General features: G+C 35.6%; 1 protein-coding gene across 10 annotated transcripts in view; it reads left to right on the top strand.

The window, feature by feature from the left end:
- Positions 1-22,210, top strand: part of PMCA (plasma membrane calcium-transporting ATPase 3) — a 1,392,263-nt gene that overhangs the window by 1,223,751 nt on the left and 146,302 nt on the right. For 8 of the 10 annotated variants that reach the window (XM_090412026.1, XM_090412017.1, XM_090412035.1 and 5 more), the window contains one exon: positions 5,261-6,114. The exons of the other annotated variants lie outside the window; for them this stretch is intronic. In XM_090412026.1, coding sequence (XP_090268152.1) covers positions 5,261-5,755 — 495 coding nt within the window. In that variant the 3' untranslated portion in view covers positions 5,756-6,114. Of the gene's footprint in view, positions 1-5,260; positions 6,115-22,210 lie in introns of those variants that run through there. 10 annotated transcript variants of the gene reach the window in all.

Consider the following 22,210-nt stretch of genomic DNA (forward strand, 5'->3'; position numbering starts at 1 on the left):
TCCAAGGAGTCCAATGACTCATTAAGGGAGGGCACCTACTCTACAACTCTGTTTTCACCACTTAATCCACCAACTGTAGTGAACCACCACTACCATCATCACCTACACTGATGCCATCTGCTACCCACCACCACTGATATTTTTTGTCTGTAAATTGCATGTGTTCTCAAGACTGATTTGTCTGTATGAGGGATGAAAAACCGAAGTTTCTGGGTTAAAAACCCTGCTAACCCCATATGAGTTAGGCTAACTACCTTCAGTTGAAAAAAACCCATATAAAGATTCCTCTTGTCATGACAATAATCGAACTTAGGCCTTTTTTAATCGAAGTACACAACTTATTGTTGTTCTTCCAGTTGCACAACAGAGACACTTGAATTTAAAAATCTCACAATGCAACATTCATCAAACCATTACCAAAGCTTACAACAGAAGAGCCACCATCATTGTGTATACCTCTGATTACAATAAAGAGATAGCCATTTTTCTGTGTGCTTGAACTACATATCTGGAAATAGGACACAACCCCAATGACAGCCAGATCAACAAACTAAACTTGTTATTTGATAAAATTACCAATCTAGACAAAGATACAATCAAGAAACTAAAAATCCATTTTGTTCATATCCCCCCTCCCCCTCACACACACACACACACACGCACAGAGGTTTTTATGGTCTTCTAAAGATTCACAAAGAAGGCATTCCCCTTTGTCCCATCTTGGACTATATAAGTTTTTCTTGCTGGATAGCTAAATTTTTATCTCAACTTCTAAGCTCTCAAATTGGCAACTCCAGCTTATTCATTAAAAAAATAATAATAAAATAACATAAAATACATCTTCAGATTTTCTGTTAAAATGAAAACTTGTCACTTAAACTTACTGACATCATAGTCAATTTGGATATTGAATCCGTGTTTACAAATGTAAGCAGAGATTCAACATCAAATCTGACTGTGATGTGCTATCTCAAGCCTTCCTGCATGACAGTCATATTATTTGACTTCATCATCCACCCTAGCTACTTTATCTCTCAAAATATACTGTACAAATTGATTGTATTTCTTTGGGAATTCCACTCTTTTTGGCATGCCAATTTTTATCTTGAACATTTAGAAAAAAAATCTGTTCTCTTCCATACAATCCTAAGCTGTCATGTTAGGTACACTATGTAGATGGCATCTTTGTCAACTGACCCCAACCTAAAGATGCCTTTTTAGCAAAATAAATAGCCCACACTCTCATATAATCTTTGCCATGAAAGTAGAAAATAGTAAGTGGTAGTAGTAGTAGGACTGTAAATTGGCCATTTTAGATAACTTGCTCTTCCATTCTCCTTCTAGTAAAGTAACTGGCAACTCTACCATCATTGGCTGCTGCATATAATATAGCAGGATTCTCCACATCGTCCTTCTTAAAAAATAAGAATGATAAAAACTGCACTAAATTGAGCTCATGTTGTCTACTCTAATTCCCTCCTTCCCAGAATCTCAAAGAGATTCCTATTGAAATTTTTAACACCAAGCATGTCATATAAAAGAATGGCGTCATCCATTGGAAAATACAGCAAATTTTTGATTCCTACAAGCCTACTCCTAGCAACTCACTCAGTAAGGAGCATTCCAGTTCTTTTATACAAGGTGGCCCATAAGTCATAAGACATTTCATAGAAAGGGCCTATCTCTGTGAAGTCAAAGATAGAAGGCATTTATGTGATGTGGTGTTTCATAGCTAATAAAAAAAAAAATGTGGTGATAAAAACTTATGTAATTACTTGACAAAGATATGCCCTTTCTATGGCTTGTTCCCAGTTATAGGTCACCCTGTGTTTCAGATATCTCGAAATAAATTTCAGTAATCCTCAAAAAAGTATGAACTAGTACCTACATTATTTCCTATCAATAAACTCTTTTTATTATTATTATTATTTGACACCTCCAGGGAGTCCAAGACTCATCAAGGGAGGGCACCTACTCTACAACATATCCACCCAACTGCATCATCTACACCAATGCCATCTGCTGTCCACCACCAATATGTTCACAGACAATCACAAACATCCATGCTCACAGTGGTATTCGAACCCACAGCCTTTTGGCTGGAGAGCGGATATGCTAACCACTCGGCCAACCAGGCCTGCACCTGGTTTTTGTTGCCTTCCTCTAAGGATAAATGATTTCCTCTTGTCCTTTCAGACATGAACCAAGTTACCTGTGATGCCACCTCTTGTATGTTAGACAAACTGGGTGCTCTGGGGAAAAAAAACTAGAAAAATAAGAACACTGATCCCATATTTGCTTATAAGAAATCTGGTTTAGCAGAGCATGATATTGACACCAACCACAGAACCTTCTAGTCAAGACCTTGTCTGCTTCACCAATGCTGCTTCAAATCCAAATACTCATTCAAGGAGAATACCAAAGCCTTACCATGTTGCCCAAATTTAAATCAGAACCATGGCCTCACCTTGCCAAAAATCTGGGAAAGTCTCCTTATCAGTTATACTATTTTTTCTTTTCTTTTTTTTTTTTTTTTTTTTTTTCAAATATATATCATTTTACTACATCTCACCTACATCTTAATTATGGTAGTGTTTCTTAAAAATCATTCGACCTTGTTTGAACTAGCTTCACACTAATGGTGATGTTTTAGTCTCAGATTGAAGCCAGTTCATTATGAGTTTGAATGGATCCACATGTGTATTAGTAGCCTTATACCCAACAAGGTAAATTCTTTTTTTTTTTTTTTTTATTCTTTGCCCAAGTGTGAGCAAACAAAAGTTTCTTTGTGAAGTAACTTTGTAACTATGTTAATTATACAGGGTATTTCCAATATGTTTGGCCAAACTCTAGGAACTTGTTTTATTGCCAATTCTGATGACAAAAGGTTATATCCCGCTGTAGGCATGGATGTTTGTGATTGTCTGTGAAAATACTAGTGGTGGTGCGCAGTAGATGGTGTTGGTGTAGTTGTGGTTCGTTGTAGTTGGTGGAATGAGTGATTGGTGGAGATGGAGTGGTAGAGTAGATAATAATAATAAACATAGGACCAGAAACACTTTCCTTCAGAATACAGCACATTGTAAGAATACAAAATGTGGCACAAGGCTATCCCTGTACAAACAATTGTAGTATGCATAGTGATGGAAATGAACATCGCTTCCATGTGGCTGAACATTGTGTGTGAATGCAAATGTGTGATAAGACTAGCTAAGATAAAGTGCTGATAGCCTACTTAAGGCTAAAACCACTTTTTTTGGAGAAGGATATAATGGCATGGTTGGAGGAAGGTCATTAGCAACACACTGGTGTATGTAGTCTGTGCATGATAGAATGCCAGCATATTTTCTTTGTACTGTTGGGGAGCATCTCGATTTTGGTGTAATCTTCCAGTATGAATCTACTATGATGGGACTTACTAAACGAAATTTTAAGTCTATGTCTATGGAGAAAAAAAAAAGTTGGATATAATGAATATAATGAATATTTCATTCTGATTTGCTAAAAGTATTCTTTCTGCGAATGAAGTTCAATGGTTAAACATTGCATGTGGTTACAAGACTTTTTTTTTTTTGCAGTTTTTTAATTATTGTTTTTGTTGAAGTAAGTCAGTGAGAAAGAAATTATATTAATTTAAATAGAATCAAAACTACTTGTTGTGGCACTCTTGCACTTCTCACTCTCATTCAGAAGATATGGGATCAATCCGAGATCATTAGTTTATTAAAATGAAAAAGTTTGATGAGTTGTAAATGAGGGTTCAGGGTAATTTGCACTTTTAATAATTTTATGACCATTGATATGTTTTCCATCTTTTCTGCATGTACAATCTCTTGAATATTAACTGCATTAAATGTAAAATTATACTGTCTGAGATAGCCTTGTTGACGCGATCAATGCTTGGAGGTGATACTATAAATGACACATCTTATTACTCCAATATGGTGGTAATTTCCATAACATTTTAGAGGAAAGGAAATGAAGAAAGGGCTGAGATCACTAGTTTGTTATATTAGCTGATACTAAATTGCTGTTCAGTGACTGAGTAATGTGTGATTTATTGTTTTCTTATTTAAAAGCATTTACCTAAAAATTGAAATTATTAGAACTCCTGAGGAGTGATTAACTCAAGAGGTAAACTCCTAAGAGTGTACTTAGTATTTCTTTAAACAGTATTACAAAACGCCTTTTTACACTAATATGTATAGAGAAGGGATTTTACCCTTTTGGATTTCTTAAGCTTGAACTTAATTTTCACCCTTACTGTAGTAAGAAATTTATGATATTCATAGTTGTAATGTTATTTATTATATATATATATATATATATTGTTATTGTTTTTCACTAAGCTGCATAATTTTAACTGAGTAGCAATATTAAGTCTACTTAAGAGTATACAATCTTTGTATTACTGCTGTATAGAAAATAAGAGAACTGTTAACTACAAAATATTACTCTTTTTCCCCTTCCATCCCTGTTTTGCTGTATACCATGGTAATACCTGTTTTAAATGTAATTAGTGTATGTGTGTGTATAATTATACAAGTTAAAAATAAGTAAATAACTAAGACTAAATTAGCCTGCTGCACTCCAACTTCTCACCATTACATTTTTATGTCTACATTTCATTCTTATTTTTCATTCCTGCTCTCTTATTTTTGTTTTCTTCTCCTCCAATCCATTATTTTCCTTCATATTTTATATAAGCATGTTGGCTCTATTATTGGTGTTAACTGTGTGTGTGTGTGCGTGCGTGCGTGCACATATATATATATATATATACAAACACACACACACACACACACACACACACACATATATATATATTGCATATTGAAGTACACTCTCTTCTTTTGCCAGAATAAATGGCAATCCCTTTTTTGGTTCTGCATGTGAGGAAAGAATTTAAAAGCAGTAGTTGATGACAACCACCTGATGGTGACTTCCTTTATATCAATAAATTGGTAACAATTTCAAAAATATCATTGTTGTAGTTTTAAGGTTCAGAAGTGTTTGGTTTAATTGCCCACTGCAAGCTTGGCAGTCATCTTTTGGATGTTTGTCAATAAAAAAAAAATTTTTTTTTTAATTGGAAGTGTGTTTTAGTATGTAGTAAGGAATGTCACTGTTAGGTAGTGTTTTGGAGATATATTTAAATCAGTAAGCAAAACGTGAATTGTTACTTGACTAACCCATGTTAATCTGAACTATGTCTACCACTTCTTTCCTTACAGTGTGTTTTCTTCCTTTCTTTTCACAGCTGCGAGTAGTCAGGGCCTTTAAGAGCACATTGGAAGATATGGAGGAAAGGCGTAGTGTCCATAGCTTACACAGCTTGCATAGTTTACGTACTTCTCGTAGTCATCCTGGGCCAAGGCCCCTGTCGGACATTAGCTACATAGATGAGGATGTAAAAACACCTTCCCCCAGTGACTATCCATATGAGAAACACCCCCCAAACCCTAGAAACATGAACATGAACTTGAAAGACTCAGTGCACAACAATATTGCAACCCAGTACACTCCTCAGGTGACACCCACAGTGAGTGAAAATGATGCACAAGTGTTATCTGAGACTGCACCTCTGATGGAGAGGCTTCCCCAACCTTCAGTGCACCAATCTCCAACCCCATCTCCCACGACAACCACAAGCCTAACGCCTGTCAGTTCCTCGTCTCCATCATCAACCTGCCCATTAACACAGGGCTACCACCTACTAAGTGAGCCTACTAAAATTCATGAAACTAGCATCTGAACAATTTGTGCAAGTATGGTTGGGCTGCTTTATCCTGGAACACTTTTGTGACAACAGGTTATGGGTTCTCTGTGCTACATGTGGTGTGAAGAAACTAAAGCAACTGAAATAACTGCCTGAGTTGATTCTGTTGGTGTCAAGTTTACTGCTTCTGTCTCATCCACTTGACATTCAGTTGTATATGTATACTATGGAGCAGATTCTCATGTTTTATGACTGTATTGGATCTGTAGGTTTCTGATTTTAATCACAACCAATCTCTGTGAAGAGTTTCAAAAAAATTTTCTTCAATTGTCCCTTCCTTGGTTGATGTTATTAATCTTAGAAAGTGGCAAATTTTGTAATTTTGTCTTCCTAGACTGAGAATTTAGCCAGACAAAAAAAAAAAAAAAAAATAATAATAATAAAATTAATAAATAAAATAAAATAAAACAATAAATAAATAAAAATCATGAGTATGTATATGTGTGCATGTGTATGTGTATATATATACACACACACATACACACCCAGTATACATATCTGTATATACACACGTGTGTGTGTGTGTATATATATATATATATATATACACACACACACACACATATATAAAGTTTTATTTCACTCCATTCTTAATATGGGTAACTTGTTGATGTGCAATACTCATTTCCCCCCTTCCCAGATTCATAGATTTCTATTAATGTATATTATGAACTAAAGAAATTAAGAAACATAATTATAGTAAGGGGCCATCCATAAAAAAAGTGTACTTTGCTCATCCCTATCACATTTCCTCACATTTGTCCTTTAACCTTGTATATGTTAAACCTGTTTTTTGTTCTGTGTGTGTACAAATGGCATTGCATGTCTACTTTTACATGTAGGTTTTTTTTTTTTTTTGCATATGTGTATATGTAGAATGCATCAAATATTGTTGATTTTCCGAGGACTCTGTATTCTGTATCATGTAAATTCTTCTTTCTAAATTGCAACTTTTTTCTGATTTTTCAGATTAGAAAAGGTTTTTTATTTAATTTCAACTTCCCAAATTAGTTACAAATAGTTTTTTTCCAGATCTGTCTACACAAAACTTGATATTTTTTATCTCACTTTATAAGTGCTAATAAGAGATAATATTTTAATGTATAAATGGCATATATCTGAAAGTCATAACATTTCAGTTCATCTAAAGATCTCTCACTGAACTGAATCATGTGCTCACTTTTGATAACAGAGAATGGAATCCTTTTTTTTTTACCTGTATTTATGCCAATAATCCTGTGTAACTTAAATAATGTTACAAATTGCTAATTGCATTACATAAATAGTTTAAATGTTAACATTCCATATCTTTAGGAAAATAGGAATATATATATATCAGCACTGCTTTTCTAAAAGCATGTTTTTTTTTAACCAGTAGTCTAATAAAGGAAAAATTATTTTAAGAAATATCCTCATACAAGGAGGATATTTCCCTATTACATTTACCATCTAAAAAAAGTGATATATATATATATATATATATATATATTTATTTAATGTCTTCAGCTTTATATAATTTTTTTATCATTTAATTGGTAATTCATATACTGTTAATTGTAGAATTAAGTTTTTATAATTCTAACTTACAATTGAGATGGTTGTATTTCTATTTCGCCTTAGAGCTTCTATTTATATAATGAAATACTAAAATAAAATAAAAAAATAATAATAATAATGAAAGCTGACAGTTGATAGTTGAATAAAACATCAGTGATTTCTAAAAGAAAAAGTTAAAAACAAAACTGTATATGGAGCATCTAGGAAAAAAAATGAAATACTTCATCAAAATTAAGATGATAATTTAGTCGCACAAAAACAGTTAGGATAACTAATGCAAAAAAAAATTTTCTGCATGAAATATAAAATGTTCAGTTATTAGGATATGTGAAATACATAATAATCAGTGCCACTTATCTATAAATGAGAAGTATAGTTTCTTATTTGCAGTATCACAAAGAGAGAGAATTAGGTCTTCATTTATAAAAATAGGAGTTCAAAATATCCAATATTATTTTTCTTTTAATTATAAATATTAAATTTGATATCATGCTGTAAGTTTTATTGCATGGTATTGAATTTTGTGCTTCTAGAGACTATACAGAGCTATCACACAATATGCTTTGTAGTTTAATTGATTATTTCAGGCAGATGGTTTTATCTGTCACAAATTATGGTTTTAATTTGCTATCATGTTATTCATTTGCAGCCAATACTGACCCCTTTTTTTTTCCTTTTTTACTTTTGTGTTTGTGTGTGTGTATGTAGTGATGTACAAAATCATTTAAGTGGAAATCTGTCACAAATACAGCAGAAAATATAGTATTAAATAATTATACTACGTATTCCCTTATTCACACCAAAATACACTTTTTCTGATCAAAAGATACAAAACAGATAATTTTTATAACTATGGAATAATAAAAATAGTTTAAACTCAAAGTTAAAGCTATGTGACGAACAAAATTTCAGGTGGTGCATTAGTTTTTTTTTTTTTTTCGTTCATCATTCTGATATGATCTTATGTAATGAAGCTTCTAAAATTCAGAATGCTTGCTTTTTTATTTTAAATGTAATATTTGCTTTTCTTATGAAATACAATTATTTAGAAAATATGAAGATGGGAATTATGGGGATCCTGAGGTGGATTTAAAAATGGATGTACTTAGATAATCACTTTCCATTATACATATTTTTGGAGTAATTTTGCTGTATACCAAACAGAACTGAATATTATGCATCCTTAACTATTCAGTAAATTGGCCTTCCATATACTAAGCAGCTTGAGTTATTCAATCTAAAATACAAATTTTTCTTCTTTGTATTTTTTATATTTGATACTAACTTTATTAGTAACTTTTTTCCTTTCTGCATTTTGTAGTATTTAAGTAGATTGTAATAATGTACACCACTGTCTTCTGAACCTTATTTCCTCAGTAGAAAAATTTTTTTAATTTAATTCTTCCAGCAGCTTCATATCATTAATAGTTTGTAAGTTTCATGCCTGTGAATGGATTGGGATGTCTATGTTATTCCTTCCCCTCCCCTAAACTCGTAACTTTTGGAATTCATTGTCTATAATTCATTTTTGTGCTTTCATAATATGTCTTGCTTTATGACTTTGAATTTTAGGTTTATTGCCATTTCTTAGTAAAGATCCACAACACTGTCATTGTTAAACTGCCCAACAAAAATTATATATTGGAGAAGTTTTATTTTATTTGTATTTTACTATGCATATCATTTATTATTGTAATAATAATACACAATCTCTATAAAGTCACAAGATTCATCATAGAAAAGTCTACCTTATACAACACAAACCACATACCACTCCTTAAACTCATTCACTGTCTGCACCTTTATTAGTAACTTTTTTTTTCTTTCTGCATTTTGTAGTATTTACTATGTTGTAATAGTGTACACTACTGTCTTCTGAACCTTATTTTCAGAAGACAGTAGTGTACACTATTACAACATAGTAAATACTACAAAATGCAGTATTTACTCTTTTTTTTTTCTATTCTGAAATAGAAAAAAAATTTCAGTAGAAAACTTTTTTTTAATTTAATTCTTCCAGCAGTTTCATATGATTAATAGATTGTAAGTTTCATGCTTCCACCTTGAGGGGGGGGGGGGGGACTTCATCTTGCCACTTTCTTTTGCAGTTTCCAGTAATGGCTCTTGTCTTTCTTCTACCATATGAAAAATCTTCCCAATAAATACTTCTTGACAGCCAGTTTAAATGTCTGTCATTACACTCCATCTTCTATCTGCAAAATGCTACAGATTACATTCTATCAGACTGTCTGCAATCCTGATAACATTTTTGTTTTTCACCTTTGTACCCTCTCTAAAATTACTTCATCTCCTTGCCCACTGACCTGAACACAGTAATCCAGATCTGGCCTGAACAGGGATTTATAAAACAGAACCACCATCTTCTTATTCCTTGTAGTCAACATTTCTATTATTGCAGTAATCCTCTGAATTGCCTCCACTACCTTTGCAATATGTCCCCTGAACTTTAAATTTCTATCTACCATTATCCCAAGATTCCTTGCTTCCTCCAGTATAGGCTCCAGCAGTGTATCCTCCCCCTCCGTTTAAAAACCTTAAGTTTAGTTGTATTCAGTCAACATCCCATTCATTCACCCAGCTTTTCAGCTTATTCACATCTTTCTGAAGAGCCACAACATTGGTACTATTACTAATAACTTTTCCCCCAGTTTTGTATTATCTGCAGACAACTGAACAAAGGATGAACAGTAAAGAACCAAGTATTGAGCTCTGTGGAATCCCACTTATAATCTTCCTTCTCCTTACTGCATCCCTATATATACACAGCTCTATAATATCTATCTACTAGACCAATTCCCAGTTGGCTGTCTAGTTCAAATCCACTAAACTGATATCTAAACCCATGTGTCTTAATTTAAATATCAACTTATCATGTGGCATCCTGTAAAACACCATTGCAAAATCCATAAAAATGCAGCATATCCTTTCCTCATCACCTACCTCTGTTATTTTATTTTAAAGGACAACAAGCCACTTTAAACAAGAGCATGCCTCTTCACAAATCCATGCTGACCTTCATAAATAATATACTCAATCAGCTACTCAATCCTATGTATGAGCCGAACTCTAATTCTCCAAAATCTTAACATTACAGAAGAAATCAGACTGGTTTATAATTTGCCATTGCCCTTTTACCACCACCCTTATGCAGTGGCACTATCCATTCCACACCACACTCCCTCGAAACCCATGCCAAAATCTCATCCAGTCCCACTGCCAACATATTTAGAGTAGTTAATATTTGAAATACATCCTTGTCATGCAGTAGCGCTCTCAGGATTTAATCTTGGAGGGGGGCCGAGCACTCAAGATTTAATCTTCAGGGGGGGGGGGAGTTGAGTAGACGATTTGAAAATGCACATGAGAATGTATACGACCTATGACTGAGCATCTGCAGTGATTGCCAATACATGATATCCACGATCTCCTCTGGCCCGGCTTGAGCAAACGAAGTAGCACTCGATCCGCAAGAGCACTACTTCGTTCGCCTTGCTTTCACAGCGACCAGGATTCCCAAGAGCTATAGGGTATTCCCACCTTATGTGGCCGCTAATTCATAAGTAGTATAGAAATAGAAGACACGACACAACATAAATTTAAAAAAATGAATTTTAATTAGGAAAAGATTTTTGGAAATTTTTCTAGTGTTTTTTCTTTTTTTTGGGGGGGGGGGGGGGCAGGGCCCTTTGGCCCCCTCCCTGGGTGCACCACTGTTGTCATGTACCTCTAAAAAACATACTATCCTCCTCTCTCTCTCTCTCAGAATAAAACCTACTTTACTAGGATGAAATTGAAAGGCTGTATAATGTGATCAATAAACAGCTATACTTCTCTACTCTGTCATATGTATTAGTCACTCAACCACCATCTTCATTGCATAAGTTTTTCATCCACAACATTTGTCTTCCTACTGGCCACATAACAAAAGAACTCACTGAAACTCTTCTGTTATGTGAAGAGAGAGAGACTGCAATCCAAGCATTGCAGTGCTAGTCACTCTTTCTCATATTCCAGTTTTGCCTTCCTTATTTTACTAGTCACTTTCATAGCATGAGCTTTATATTCCTGCTTCTGCTCTCTACCTCTCTCTTTATACTTTTTCTGAAACATCTTTTTTCATCTGTAATTCCTGTTGAATTTCCCTCATCTACTTTACTCCACTTTTTTCACTTGAAGTATGCACTCAAAAATTGCCACTAAAAATATTTCTTAACTAGCTCACATTCACTATTGATTTATCTCCCTTCATTTTTTTTCTATCATAGCTACCCTAAGCTAGTTTTTCTAAGTCTGTTATAATGAACTGTCTTATAATTAATTCCACATAAATTCCTTTCTCCTTGATACTTCTGCATGTATGTTCATCCTCACCACCCAGTCAGTGTTCTGTTTCTGACCAAATCCAAACTCTTGATCTTCATGTTCCTTCTACAACATGCTGCCTAAGACATCCCTCAAGAATTCCAGAAATTCATTTATTTTTTTACTGTAATCTTTGGCTGCCTAATTTATGTTGCTATGACTAAAATGCCCCATAATGCTTACTTGTTATTCACTTGTCAAAATAATTTGCCTTAAGACTGCCATTCATCATCCTCTGTTTCCTGCCATCTGTCACCATATATTCACAAAGCTATCAGTACCATTTCCCTTCTGGTTATCTCTACACTAAGAGGATACAACTCTTCATATATCATCAATAACATCCTATCACCAAGTTTATCCTCTCTGTCTGCTGAAATATTCTATTTATAAGAGGGGAAAAAACCCTAACCCCAATAAAAATTATTTAATAAAATAGATTTTAAAGATTTTCACTTTGTTTATTGCACACCATCAGGCACTCTAAAGAAGTACAATGGAAAATTCATATAACAACCCAATTGAAACTGCATGCTATAATTGGGTTATCTTTTTATATGCATTTGTATGTATGCTATGTTGTAAACTGTAACACTATTAGGATCCTAAAAAAAAAAAAATAATAATATACTTGCTGATAACAGTCTCCTAGAATTTGGACATAGATAGTCCATTGTTAAGGTAAGGATGAAGTAGAACCTCAGTACTTTCTTTGAAAAGTTATTCAGATTTGAAGATATTTTGTGCAGAAACTTTGTATCATTGCAAAGAATCTTGTAACTATTGTCAGTCCCAGGCTGTGCAGAATGGTGTTTAATCAATTAAATATAAGGCTGGTGTTCTGAGATATATGTTTCACTTGATCAGCTAGTTTGTCCAAGGTTTAAATGTTGTCAAGTACCATCACTTTTGATCCAAAGTGATGGTGCTTTTTTTGTCATTACATTGAAGAATAACATCTTCACTGAGATTTTTGTGCAGAAAATTATGATTTACATCCCAGAATCAAATTTACCCTTGATAAAGAATGAAATAGAATTTTATCCTTATTAGAAGTTCAGCTCAGGTGAGACCTCTCTCTCTGTACATTAGCACTATAAACCAATCTTTTCTGGATATTACATGCATCAAATATCTGCACCAAACTTCTCAAAAATATAGAGTACTTAAATCATTAATGTCGATTGTGTAATTCGTTCTTCAAAAACTTAAACAAGAAATTCAGCAATCAAACTTGTGCTCATAATGGCTGCAATCCAAAAATCAACAAGAAAATCATCAGTTAGCTCTCTCCAAATTCTAGAAAAAGAAATTATTATAATTATTATTACCTGATGCCTCCAAGGAGTCCAAGGGCTCATCAAGGGAGGGTACTCTACAACTCCCCGTCTCCAACTTCACATGATTCTATCTGAGATATTTAGCACACTTCAGGATGTGGGTCTATTGTTTGTTAGAAACTTCAACTTATTTCCACATACAAACATATCTGTCAGATATACCTACTACCAGACAGCAACAAAATTTCTCTCTTGTTGCTGGTGTTTATCAAATTTCATGTATTTGCATCTTCTCATGTTTTGGACCAACTAGCTAATCAGTTGAAAAACTTTTTCAGAACACCAGTCTTATATTCAGTTGATTAAACATCATAATTTTTGAACCATGGGATTGACACTCTCCACAGGATTCTTTAGAAGACAAAGTTGCTGCATAGAAATATCTTCAAATTTAAATGACTTTTCAAAGAAAGTGCTGGACTTCTTCAGCATTGTCCTAACATTAACCTCAGTGATGAATTATCTGTGCAAAAATCTGAGAAATTGTTATCATCAAGTGGACAACATAGCATACATGCAGTTGCATATAAAAAAATAACCAGCATTATATCATGCTGGCAATTTCAATTTGTTATTTGAATTTTCCATTGTGTTTCTTTACAATACTAATTGTTTGCAATATGCAAACCCAAAATATTTATATACTAAGTGTTTTATTAAATGACTTTTAATGTAGTTAGTTAATTTTTTCTTCTTACAAGAGATTTCCCACAGGTTTCTCTTCATTAAAAAAAAAAAAAAAAAAAAACATTCTGTACTCATTCTTTTTCTGTCAGGACATCATCTTCTGTTAACCATGTTTCACTATAAAAATAATCTTTGGACAAGCTGAATCTATCACTGCCACAAACTCATTTCTTTCTTCCATGGAGTAATAATGGGGAAAATATTATTTTATTCATTATTACTCTCCCTAGAATCTTCTCAGCTCTGCAATATACCCTCCCATCTTCCAAGCCATTATCTCCACACGAGACCATCCCTGCTGCCTTCCATCCTAGAAACTCTAGTTTCCCCTGTCCTAATACTCTTGCTTGCCCAGAGAATATGGAGGGACATGGCCATTTGGAAAGGCCCATGTCCCTCCATATTCAGACATAACCCCATGTCCATAGCTCTCTTCTATCATCAGATGCACTGTGAGCATCCATTTATTCCAGACCTCTCTTCTTACACGTATTTGCTGTCATGTCATTCATTATTGATGCTCTTTTCTCCACCTCCACATTATCTCTTCTCACAATCTTCTCTCTCTCTCTCTCACACACACACACTTCTTCACAGTCTAACATTGATTTTGCTACCCAGTTCACGCTACCTGTCAGGTCATTCATATCAGCTATGAACATCACTCATCCACATTTTCACACTGCTTCATTGCTAAGTCACTGATTCACAGTGTGAATTATTGAATCTCCCTATATCTCACTCCTCACAGCTTCATTCATTCCTCCCTCAGTGGCAACCCTCTCTCTGTCTGTCTATCTCTCTCTCTCTCTCTCCCCTTCCTCCATGCTTCTCTTTTTCTCCCACTCTCTTACCTTCATCTTATCTCTCTCCCTTGCTTTTATATTCTACCCTCCCCCCTTTCCATGCTTGCTTTTTTCTCCCATTGGGTCCAAATCCCATCTAGAATGTGAAGAACCTTTTTTGAGAGCTCTTGAACCAACGGTGTTTAACCAATCTTGTATAGAGGTAGCAAGGCTTTCCCCTCCCAGAAAAAAATTTTTCATCCCACAAAACAGGCAAACTGACCATTAGAACACACTCAATTAGCAGACATTAATACTGGCCCCGTAGCCTGAGTTGCTTCAGCCATAAATCCAAATAAACCAAACCAAATTTTTCTTCCACTTTCCTGCCTTCCTTTTATATTCTCTCTCTCTACTTTCTTATCTTGTTTTCCTTGCAATAGTTAACCTGTCAAGTCTCCTCATTTCTTATTTCATACTCCTCAACCCCAGTCTTCATGTTGTCCCTCCTCAGTATCTCCATTTCTCTCTCTCTCTCTAAGCATTCTTCCTTCACTCAGCATTCACCCACAATAATCAAGACCACCTTTCAGAGCTACTACATTTTCTATACATATTTATTTATTTATAAACAAGCACAGTAATTACTTTCTCATATGAATCCTTATTCTAACAGTTCCACTTCTTACTTTTTGAAAATTTAATTCCAAATTGATCCCATATTTTCATTTCAAATTAAACTGTTTGAAATATTCTAGTTTTCAACAGCATACATTTTTTTTTTTTTCAAATACTGAATAGCTTGGAGTTTTTTTTAAGATTAATGTTATCTTGTCTGTATATGTGAGTGATGTAGACTTTCATGTGGGTTAACATATTACTACACTAAATTTATTATACCTTGGGGTTTCCAGTTTTTAGGCCACATAACAAACACTAATTAAATAATTACAGTACCTATTTATTTTCACTGCTACTATGTAGTTTCAATACCATTTGCAGAAGGTTGTCATCATGTAACATGTAATTAGAGTTGAAAGATAAACATAAAAAATATGATACAGGTTATCACTCTGCCTTCCATTCTTGCCACAGTGTATTATGCATTGTGGCATGCATCATTCTGATTGGCAAATCTTATGTGCCATAATCTGAAAAATTTCAGAAGATTTGAAACATAGATTATTATTACTATTATTACGGGCAACTCCAGGGAGTCATTAGACTCATCGAGGGAGGCCCCAAATCATATTCATCACAACTACCTGACATTCATACAGTATCTATCATACCTCGCCTTAAACTCATTCACTGTCACAGCATCCACTACAGACTCAGGGAGCGCATTCCACTCATTCACTACTCTAAAAGTAAAGAACCCAGCTCTAACACCTTTACTAACCACACTTTTTCCCAGTTTCCATGGATGTCCCCTAGTCCTCCCACAACCAGCCCTGTTCTCAAAAATATCTTCTGAATTAATTTTATAGAAACCCTTCAGTAATTTGAATGTCTCAATCATATCTCCCCTCCTCCGCCTATCAACCAATTTTTGCAACCCACAAATCCTCAACCTGTTCTCATACGGTTCATTCCACAGACCTGCTATCATCTTGGTCACTCGCCTCTGGATCCTCTCCACATCCTCCCCATCAAGAAGAAACCTAGGTGACCAAATCTGAGCACAGTAGTCTAGATGGGGTCTTATCAAGGCTCGATAGAGAGGAACAATAACCTGCTTGTCTCTGCTTGTCAACGTATTCTTCAGCAACCAAGTGATTTGATGAGCTGTTTTGGTCACTTTTGCAATGTGTCCCCTAAATTTCAATTCCCTATCCACCAACACTCCTAAATCTCGTGCCTCATCAATTTCCTGGAGCAGGGTTCCACCAATGCAGTAAACTGCCTCCAATCTTTTCACCCCAAAATGCATAACCTTACATTTTGCCACATTAAACTGACATCCATTCTCCTTAGCCCAGACCTCCAATCTATCCAAATCATCCTGCAAAATTTTGACGTCATCTGCATTCACTATTGCCCTACCCAACTTCGCATCATCCGCAAACAAATGAACTGTTCCTCTCAGATCATTTCCTATATCATTTATGAACAAATTAAACAGCATTGGTCCAAGAACAGATCCTTGTGGCACACCACTAGTCACAGGCCGTCTTGTGGACTCTACTCCCGAGTAAACCACTCTCTGATATCTCTCCGTCAACCACCCTCCTATCCATCTCACCAACCCTATGTCCATTCCCATATGCTGCAATTTACTGATTAGAATTCCATGTGGAATCCTGTCAAAGGCCTTGGCAAGGTCCAGTAGAATCACCGTAAACCCATTACTCTTATCCAGTTCAGCCGTCACTGTGTTATAATACGTGAGCAAGTTACTGAGGCATGATCTACCCTTCACAAAACCATGCTGTCCCCGATACAGTATCCCATTTTCTTCAATCCAATCTTGTATTTTCCTTTTGACTATTTTCTCTAAGACCTTTACAATGATTCCTGATATGCTAATCGGTCGGTAATTTACAACAGCAGTCTTGGAACCACCTTTATGCAGTGGAACTATTTTCCCCTCTTTCCACCCACTCGGGACTAACCCAGACCCGAGACTCAAATTAAACAAAATGGTCAAGGGTACTGACAATTCTTTAGCTGCTTCTCGTGCAACACGAGCTGGTATACCATCCAATCCCACAGATGTATTGACATTGAGGTTATGCAATAGACTACTCACCTCCACTTCATTAACCACAATTCCCGTATAATCTACTGGTTTATTCGTTTCTGCAATGTCACCACCTTGATGATATACTTTTGCAAAGTGCTCACTCAGTAACTCAACTATCTCAACTGATTCAGTTACCTCCCTACCATCGGCATTCTTTAAAATCAATCTGCCATGTACATTTTTCCTTTTACTTGCTACATATCTAAAAAACTGTTTAGGATTCTCTTTAGCCTGCATGGCCAATGTTCTTTCGTAATCCTTTTTTGCTTTTCTTACCACACTCGTCACCCTTCTGGCCTGCACTTTATACCGTTCATGTGCCTGCCGGTCACCCTTCTCCTTAAATTCCCTCCATAGTTGTTTCTTTTTTTGCAACTCAAGCTTAATGGTGTTATTCATCCATTTAACCCCTACTTGATTTATTATTCGGACTCTAGGTATACAGTCAGCCATTGCTTCATGCAAGCACTTCTTAACTACCTCCCATGCACTATCAACTTCTAGTCCTTGCAGTTGTACATGCCATGGCACTGAACCAATCAAACTCCTAAGCTTGTCATACTTTCCAGCCCGATAATTCCACATGTACCCTGTCTTAATTGAAAATTCTACACCTTTAGCCACCTCCCAAGTCAAGACCCTATGATCACTCTCACCGATTGGTGGCAATGTGGTCATATTTGTTACAGCCAAATCCTCAGATGTAATTACTAGGTCAAGCACTCTCTGACCCCTAGTATTTTCCATTACATGCTGTCGCAGATAGTTATCCCTTAATAACCGCATAAAATCCAGTTCCTTCCTCCCATGTGTCCTCTCCTCACTCCAATCAATGCGACCATAGTTGAAATCTCCCATAATAATCACCCTCCTTCCACCCATTTCTTCTATTTGCTTGTGCATACTGTCACCACCATCTTTTCCATCACCTGGTCTATAGCAGCACCCAATTGTATATTTAGTTCTGCTAGCCACAATCTCACACCAAATGGCCTCAAATGTGCTCTTTTCTCTATCCTGCAATTCAACTTCTATTCTCCTTGGCTGGAGCTCATCAGCTATCATCAACAATACTCCTCCCCCCATTTTATTCTCTCTGTCATTCCTGAACACACTATACCCATCACATTCAATCCCACTAGTTATATCATCTACAGTCAGCCATGTTTCACTAATACCTATAACCTGTGGTCTGGAAGTGCCAACCATGGCCAAAAACTCTTCCTTCTTGTTCCTAATACTCCTAGTATTAGTGTACATGAATTTAAGACCCCCATTAGTCCCAACCCTACCTTGATGCCTTATATTAACTATCCCACTCTGATTTGTTGTCCTTATTTGCTCTGGCATATTATATTCATTCTTACATTCAACTGCCTCCATAAGGACTGTATCTCTACCCACCCCCCCTAACAAATCTAGTTTCCCTGAATTTGCACGTCCACTACATTCAGCAACACTTTCTCAAGTCTTCTTACACCGTAACCATTCAAATGCAAGCCATCCATCTTATATAGATCCTTTCGCCCATCAAACTCACTCCACACATCCACAAATTCCACACCACTCGTCATACATAACCCACGCATAAAGTCATTTGCAATTATAGCCCTCCTTTTAAACATTTCACTGTCATACCGTGGCAAAAGACTAATCATTCTAACTCTCTCACTCTTTTCTTTTGCTACCTCAAACAATTCATTCAGGTCTTCTATCATTTCCATTTTATCTCCTTTCAAATCATTCGTACCTGCCACAACAATCATTTCTTTCACCCTTTCCTTTTGCTCTCTAATAGACGCAGTTACGTCCTTTATGGTCGCACCAGGTTGGTACGATTTTGTCAAATCCTCTACTAACACACCTCGTACTAACGAGTCTCCATACAGCACTCTATCCTTCATTTTGTTCATGTTCACATTCATACGTCTATTTTTCCTGTCATACCTTTTATTATTGGTTGGTTCATTCAGTCTACTTTTGTTCATGCACTCTAGCTGCTGTTTTGCTCTTTCTATCGCACTATTCAACAACGCGATCTCACTCAATGTATCTATCTCATCTTTTTTGTTGATCTACTCCTACTACATAGATGAATATCTTTGTAGTAGGAGTAGATAATACTAACTTAATTCCAACATCTTTCTCTTAATTCATAATCTCAAAAGTATGTTATGTCATATTAAATTGTCTTTCAGATCTCCTGAAGTCAGAGAATGTACTGCTGTAAAACTGAGAGAAAGATTTTACAGTATATGGAGATATTTCAATGCCAAACAAGACATTCACCCAAGCTTCAGTTTGTCTATTAGACTGTGACATGTAAAGTTCACGAATCATATTATATATGCACATACAGAAGTAAAAGCATTTCACAATGAGATAATTATTACTGCTAATAATAGACATCCACTGAATCCACAAATGCATTGCTAGGGATCACACTCAACCAGCATTATATCTATCATAGTGAACATTAAAGTCATTCACAGTATACTTTAATGATGAATAATATCTGCTCTTTTCATCCTCCTTTGATTGATCTCATCCATCCCTTAGAAACGGGTAGAGTCTCCTAATGAGGGATTTACGACAAATTTAATGTGGCCAGTTCATCACTCCTTGCCGCATCCCCTAAGGGCAGTATTCATGACTGTAATCGGTGTGTGTGTGTGTTCACAGGGCCGATTTGCCTGTTCTGGGGGACAAAAAAAAACTGAGTTTCCGGTTGAAAAAAAAACTCTACCTCTATATGAGACTGACTAACTCACCTTTCGTCAAAAGAGACCAGATAAATCATTCTTCATGCCATCATTCTTTACATCACTGATGGGAATTGAACCCGGTCTTTCCAACTAAAGGGCCTCGTCTATACCAACTGAGCTACGGAGACTCTCTTCCTTCTTTACCATACCTTTATACAACTTCCTGGTATGGCCTCTCATTATTCTCCCCCTCCCCACCTAGCACTATATATTATTCCTTACAGATTAATCCGTAATATCTCCTCACTGACTTTTATGTTTTGGACATATAACATTTCCTGTCTATCTACTAAACTCTGATTTACATTTCCTCAGCTTCTATACCATAACCAATATTCCATAGTCCTAATATTGTCTCAGTTACTTGGGTTTCCACTCTCTTTCCAGAGTTTCTTCATCACAATGTAAACCAAGTGACCAAATTTGTTAACAACAGGCCATGTGTGATCTCATCAGCATATTCTTGACATAATAGTAAATTTTATATGTTTGTACATATGCTCCAACTCATATATTTGTTGATGAAGCTAGAAACCTAGAGTTTATAGCAGACACCAAGTTCAAGTTTAGAGGTTATATTACTAAGATGGTTAAGTCATAATATTGCATAACTGCAATGTTTCAGCCATAGCCAAGTTAGTTGGTCTTGGACGTGGACAGCAGGGTTTTTTCCACCAGTTTATCTGGGGTTTTTCATCCTGCAAACACACAAACTGGTGTGTGTGTTCACAGATCCTGTGAACACACACACGGATCTACAGTCATAAATACTTACCCCCCCCCATGAGGGAAGCGCAACTTGCCCCAATAGGGACAGGGGAGAAAAGGGAGGTAACTCCATACGAATAAATAAATAAAATAAACTGCAATGTTGAAGAGAATGCCCAAACTTAGAGAGAGAAGGAAGTTATTTTTCCACTTTCCAGGGCTTTGATAAGACCACATATGGGTTACTCTGTGCAGATATGGTCATCTGGCTTCTGTGAAAGTGAAATGACAGTGGACAAGATCCAGCAGCAGGTAACCAAGATATCTGGCTATATCTGGAATTGCTAATGTGAGAACACACTGAAGAAATGTGGTCTTCAAATTTTGACAAATGATAGAAATATACAAGCTGTATACAGCCAGCTTCTGTGAAGGTGAAATGACAGTGGACAAGACCCAGCAGCAGGTAATCAAGATGATATCTGGCTATATCTGGAATTGCTAATGTGAGAACACACTGAGGAAATGCGGTCTTCAAAATTTGACAGATTTTGACAAATGATAGAAATATACAAGCTGTATACTTGAGAAATTTTACAGCTGATCACAGGTGCATTGGGTGGGGTGCTCAAGTTCATCTCTAGAAGCTGAGTAAGAGTGTGGTTAGGAAATATGTGAGGTCTAGTTTCTTCTCTTGGCATGCAGTGAGTGAATAGAATAAGCTGCCAGTGAACATTGTGATATGATGTAGATATCCTATGATCTGCAAAGGACCCTCCCTCTGTGAATCCATAGAGGTGCTCATGTATATAATCATAATGTTATAATCTGCCTCATGAAATTTTGCAAGTAGTGTCAGCATATAAAAATAAACAAGTATAGTACTGTAAATACTTTTTTTAGCAATGGTTAAGTGGGGTAAAAAGCTGTAATAAACATCCTGTATATACCTTTTTTTGGAATTCCTGTTCTTACTTACTGAAGTCAGCAAAGTAACATAGCAGTATGATGTCTAGTTAATTTAATTTATATATTATATTCTCCCACTGTTGATGAGAAAATATCATATTGTGGAAAGTAATTTAGATACAGAGTTTTAAATCCAGATTTCTCGGAGGATAGGATTTTCTGCATTTTCAACTTTTCTGGAATTTCAACTAGTATATATTTTAGCAAACAAAAATTAAAGAAAAATATTGAAAAGTGAACTATTTGCTGTACATTTCCACTTTGCAGAATGAAGTATTTGATTCATTAACATTCTTCTTGTTCATCTGACACTGTCACAGAGTTCATAGTCTCACTGCAGGAGAATCCTCTAACACAATACCTATCACATCTCATCTTATTTTCATCCAACGCAAAAAAAAAAAAAAACACTCGCCACTCCTACTTGCAGCCCATTTCATTTTGCTCACCATATGCCATGAACAATATATATATATATACCTCATGCCATA

This window comes from Typopeltis vanoorti, chromosome 2, assembly GCF_054136105.1.
Source record: "Typopeltis vanoorti isolate ZY-2024b chromosome 2, IOZ_Tvanoo_1.0, whole genome shotgun sequence".
NCBI classification, from domain to species: Eukaryota; Metazoa; Arthropoda; class Arachnida; order Uropygi; family Thelyphonidae; genus Typopeltis; species Typopeltis vanoorti.